This window comes from Megalops cyprinoides, chromosome 12 (assembly GCF_013368585.1).
Source record: "Megalops cyprinoides isolate fMegCyp1 chromosome 12, fMegCyp1.pri, whole genome shotgun sequence".
Lineage (NCBI taxonomy): Eukaryota > Metazoa > Chordata > Actinopteri > Elopiformes > Megalopidae > Megalops > Megalops cyprinoides.
The window spans coordinates 12,723,412-12,729,411 of NC_050594.1; the positions used below are offsets into that span (position 1 = coordinate 12,723,412).

At 42.1% G+C, this 6,000-nt stretch overlaps 1 protein-coding gene across 1 annotated transcript in view; it reads right to left on the reverse strand.

The window, feature by feature from the left end:
• Window positions 1-5,623, reverse strand: part of LOC118786567 (CUB and sushi domain-containing protein 1-like) — a 159,322-nt gene extending 153,699 nt beyond the window's left edge. Inside the window, exon 1 of the mRNA XM_036541696.1 lies at window positions 5,348-5,623. Within this exon, the coding sequence (XP_036397589.1) occupies window positions 5,348-5,531 (184 nt within the window). The 5' untranslated portion in view covers window positions 5,532-5,623. The remainder of the gene's footprint in view (window positions 1-5,347) is intronic.
• Window positions 5,624-6,000: the final 377 nt, after the last annotated feature.

A 6,000-nucleotide genomic window follows, 5' to 3' on the forward strand; every position in this document is an offset into this window, starting at 1 on the left:
AGTATTGCAGTAATAACAAGATACTTTTACATTATGGCAGTGAGATAACAAGCTAATTTTAAAATATTGCAGCGATAACAAGCTTCCTTTAAAGTACAGCAGAGAGTGAACTTGTCAGCAGAAGGAGCAAGATGAGATAGGCTAACATGCAAGCATGCAGGACCCTTCATTCAAAGGTCTGGTGTTAGGGAAACAGACTGACATATATGAGAGGTTGTTAAACAAGAAATACAGTAAACTCAAAAAGCTTTTTAAAAAGGAAAGAAAGAGGGGGTTTATTTTATTTTAAAATAAAAATATGTAAAATAAAGACCTAATTTGTCATGGAGACAGCAGTAACCACCATACTCTTTCCTTCCACTAGTATCCTCTCTGACTCTGCAGTTTGGCCATAGGAGGGGAAGGCCTAGAAGGTCTAACTGCTCTGAACTAGTGCTAGATCTCTGTTAACACAGAGTACTGCCTTGCTGGGCTGGAGGGAAACACCATGTTCCTCACACCGTGTGCTGAAGCGCAGGTGCAGCGCGCTGTCCATGGTGCTAGAGGAAAAAAAAAACAATATCACCCTTCACTCACATCAAACGAATCCTTACAAGATACAACAGCACAGAAGCACAGCCAAGTATGTTGGAAACAGTTATATGCAGAAGTTATATGTATGCCTCATTTACAGTTGATGAGGATGATTTTAAAATATGCTGAGAGTCAAATGTGTGTGGCAGTGGTGTGCTTTAGATCAGAATAATGAGAGCATGAACCCAGCTTCCATTCACATGACCCTTGATGCACTTGTTGAGATAAAAGGAACCTATACAAGTCAGGTCCTCTGTTGTGGCCAGCCACTGCACCCCCCCCACCCCCAGCAGAGCTCCAACCAGGCAAGCAGACTCACAATCAACATCTGTGTGCAGTCTGTGTTTAACCAATTACTTCAATGCACCCATTCATCTGTTGGTGTCATTTATATATCTGTTTGAGGTTTTATGTAAAAAAAAATCTGGCTCAGATTCCAGACGAACTACACTGCTGAAGACAGAGACTGGATTTGCTTGGAAGTGCGCTCTTACGTAATGCCTAAGTATGTATCTTTGCACCCTAACCAAAAACCATTTACTGAATTATGTGATTGTGGTTTCCTCTGTGCAATGAAGATTTGCGCCTTAGCTTCATTTACTGAAGGACTGTTAATCTACCACAACCAAAGATATAATGTAATCCTGCCAAATTCAAACTACACATTGAAATTAACTACAGTGATACCCAAATAAAAAAGCATTACAAGCAAGAAACAGCCTGCCTAGATGCAAAGCACCCACTGGGATTCCAACTTTGAAGAGATTAAAGTAGAAGATTCCAGCTCCCTGTGACCAACAGAGCAGTTCATTTTTTAGCATCATGCTAATTCCTTTGTGGCTCAGATACAATTCCCTGAGGGAAATGAAGTTGTTTTTGACCAGATTAAATTAAAAGGCCTTGAATGTGACAACAGGGCAGCCTGGAAAACCAGAAGGGAAGAAAACAGAAACACAGTGTCAGAACTGACATAAGGATTAATGGCCACACATGCATGGGCGTACTTGGACACAGTAATTTGGCTGAACCACCCCAACCTCAACAAAATGCGTGCAGGCTTTTCCTGCTCAAATTAGATTTGACGTATATTAATTACTGTCAGAGGTGAAGACAGCCAAGGCCAGTGAATGGTTTTTATCCTTTTTAATCTGTCAGCGTGAAAATGTGCAACAACTAAAATCAAATCAATCCATTCAGAGTACACCTTTGCAGACTGGCACAGTACTTGTTAACAAAATTGGAAATGAAAAAAACAACAACATCTACAATGCGTGTCTTCTTGTCTCTCAAATTCTGCTAATCAAAGAATAAAGTGGCATATAGGTGGCTTTGGAGTGCCTGAATGAATTTGAATACATTTATCAGCAGATGCCCTCGATTTTCTGATTAAAGTGTGCCTGGATGTCTGCCTATTCTCCTGCATAATGAGGTTGCACTAAGTTGCATCATGAATACGCACCGCCACCACTATTTTCATTTTGTAACTTTAATAAAGTGCTTGTTAAAACATAATGAAATATAAATACTGTCATTTTCAAGGGCCAGGGACCAGCTTTATGATAGCCTAACAAGCAGAAGACTACATGGGAGAGTGATTGCAGCCACCAGCCCCACACAGTGACCACTCAAAAAAGTGAGAGCCTCTTCAAGGGAATCTGCTAAGTGTTTGGTGGACTGCTTTGAAAAGAAAATGCAAGATCTATCTATCCCTCAGAATATGATGAAAAGGCGGAAAGGAGGAAGAGGAGGAAAAATACAGGAGTGCAGTAAAGTCTTCTTTGCGCAGTGAAAATGTGTACTTTTCAATATTACCAAATCAGCACACAGCAACAGCACATATTAATTGATTCTTCACATGTGTAAAAATATCCGTAATGCTCTAATGTATTCAGACCCAGCAATAAGTTTTTGTACATCCTGTGTTGACCCTGAGATGACAATTCCTGTAGCCCTTAACGAGGCTCAGGCACTTCCTGTTGTCCTTAATGAGGCCTAGCCACTTCTCAGGAAGGTTTTCTAACTACTCCTCCAGGTTGAATTTCTCCAATTCCTTCAGAATTCTTGGTTCTCATCTGTGGGCTGTGTTCCTGACTTCCACTCAGAACGCTATATCAGATCAAGGTCTGGAGTCTGCAGTGACTGGTCTATAACATTGATTTTGTCTTCCCTTAACCATTTCCCTGTTGGATTTGATGTGCGATTTGGATTGTTGCCATGCTAGGATGTCTACTAATTTCAACTGAGCCTGAATTTCTCAACAGAGAAAACCAGGTTTTTAACCCAAAAATGGCGTACATGTTTGAATCCTTCATTGTTTTGATTTTCACAATGGCACCAGGAAGAAAAGATGGAAATGCTGATGAGCATGTCCGCAAAGAGCAATTTTTTGTTTCATCTGAACAGGAGACGTGGTCCCAAGTGTCATTAAGATGCAGTTTGACAAATCTGCGATGCTTCTTTTTCTGCCGTTGCTTGTGAAGAATATTTTTCCTTGTAACTCGGTGCGATGAACAGCAGATTCATGCTGCCAAATAGATTTTGTGACATTTTATCAGGATGGTAGTGAGAATCCCAACCTTAGTCAAGATCTCTAATCCTCGCCCGTGGGTCTGGTTTTCCAAAACAATTCCCTCACAGCATTTAATTGCGTCGTCTTTCTGACGAGATAGAAATCATTCCCATAGCCTTGAACTTCGGGATAATGGACGCTGTAGAAATTGGAGGGCTGAGCATTTTTGCGATTTTTTTAATATCCCTCAACCTACATGTGGAAATCACCACATTTGCGGCAACTCTCCTGGTTTAACCACGTCAAGAAACACTAAGAAAGTGCATATTCCTTTGAGGAACCTCCTTTTTCACCTGATTGTAACACAGGTTTCTGAATCGTAATGAAGTTTCATAAGATTCTGGAAACTTCCAGACAACTTGATGTGGGATTACATTTACAGAATGTTATGTTTCATTTAAATAAACGTTGACGTTTTTTCCTCTTCTTTTGATTGCTACTCTTTAATAAATTTTGGTACAAGGCATTACATGTTCACATATTTCCATTCATTTCATTTGGAAAAAAATACACACGTGCATTACTTTTTCAAATCGTTGTTTTATTGCAATTTATCAAGGTCATAGATACATTTTGAGGCTACTGTATAAATAAAACCGCAAAACTGCATGCTTAACTGCAGTGAGCCTCTGGTGCCACTCAATGGAAACAGGGGGACACTGAGCCGAGGAGGGAATGCGACAGCAAAAAAAAAAAAATCTCGACAGCACACTAATAAAATATGTTCATAGAACTTGAACCTGTGTTGTTCACTGTCTAAATATCTGCTTTTACTACTAAATCTGTTTTTTTTTTTTTTTTTTTTTGTTCTGGGGACCGGCGTGATTCTCTCCGAGTGCGGCCCGGGCCGCCATCCTCACGCGAACAAGAGCAGTGTTGTTGCGGAGCGAGAAGGTTTGGCAGCACAGCATCACACAGGCGGACTTTTTCATCCTTTTAGGGACGGAGAATTTCACACTCCATCCCTGACGGCAAAGACGCCCCCATGTATAACGCCCCCTGCAACCCACCAACCCCGGGGGCTCCAGTTTTCTGTGGACTCACTTTGTGCTGTGAAAAGTGTAGCAACAGCGCTGAGAAAATAAGGCGCTCCTACTCCTACGCACTCTGGTCTTTGGACAAAATAGTGTGATACTGACTGTGACGACAAATTAGCGGCCGGCAGCGATGCAACTCGTCTTGAGATAAGGTGGAGTGGGGAGGGGGGGGGGGGGTGTGAGCGGGAGTGCGCACCTGATTATTAATACAATTTTAATAACTGAGCGGATGGCAGCGGTATAGAAGAGCACTGCAGACTGGAGTTAAGAGAAACACAGATGTCCGGGTAAATCTATATCGGGGTATATGTATTATAAGTAGATGTCTACTTAAAAAGGTTTCTTTTCTTTGCTTCCAATTGAATTAATACTACACATTTGATCAGCTTCTCCATGCTGACCATGAATCTGCTGCGTCTTATTTAAATCACCTCTCATTTCACACCCGTCAGAGCAGCTCAACACGTTCAACCCTCTTACTCGTGGGACTGGAATACAATGTAAAGGAATGAACACTTTTTTCTTAGACCCCGCATTCTCATCCCATGAATCATGCATTACAGCCACTTCAAGGTACTTCGGTCAGCCTTTACCGACCTCCGTGAATAATTTCCATGAATTCTCACAGTACGACTTAGCATCAGTCAAGTTATATTACTGCCCATACTGGCTCCGGACACGAGCATAGGTGGTAATTAAACCGATCTCGGCAATTTAAAAAAGGAAATGAGTCACGATCGGGTGCTGACAAAAACACACACAGGCACACACACACACATTCCCGCTTCGTACAAGTCGCATACGTTCTGATCTCCTAAAGACTACCTTGGCGATCCCGCGCAGTATATGTCAATTCAACATTTTATTAAAACGCGACACCCCCCCCCCATCCGCCCCCTCCAGCACCGCCTCCTCCTCCTCCTCCTCCTCCTTCATCTTCAAGCACACATTTGATTATGAAAATGAGCCCCTATAGTCATGACACGGGGGATGGAGGGGGAGTATTTCACAAATTCATCCTAAATTGAATTAAATTGAATGAGTACAACTTTACGGACGTTAACAGGTAAAAACAGACACAACGAGTCTCGAGACTAAATTAATGTTGCTGTCATCTCATTTTCCCACTGCTCCGTCAACAGGAACGGGATCAACATGGGCAACTTACCCTCAGCCGAAGCAGCCAGCAATCCCATGTATAAGAAGAGAAACGGACTCCAATTGTGCGCTGGTACCCCAACCTTCATTAGTGCGAAAATCCCCAGTCCGTCAAGTTTCCTCGCGCCGCTACGTATGCATCTGCATGGTGTCCGTTCTAGTCCCGTTCTGTCACAACTCAAAGCGGCTCGCATGGCAGTGTGTTTGACCAGCACCTTATCAGATGGTTTTGAAAGGAAGAATCACTTTGTGTCGGCGCTGAGAAAAATCCCAATGCATCGAGACCCCGCTTCTGCCACTGGACTGAACCATCTCACGCGGACCGCGGGGTTGGCGAATTTTATTTGAAACAATTCACACGAAAAATAAAAAATAATTAGATAATTTAGTTTATCTGCCAGAGGTCAGTGTTAGTCTTTCCGTCTTTCGTCTGTGAAATTTTGTTATTTCACTTGCGAATGGAAGAAGTCCTACCTTCCTCGCTGATTTTTAGTGTAGACTCCATATAAATACTTGTTTTAAGCAGTGAATAGTTTTGTCGTCATTGTTCATGATCCATATTATTCGGTTCCGTCCGAGGAAAAGGTCTATAACGATTCCAGAACAGAATGGATTTATTCAAGCTGCATCCATTGAGCGCCCGTTGCTCCAGTCAAAATGACA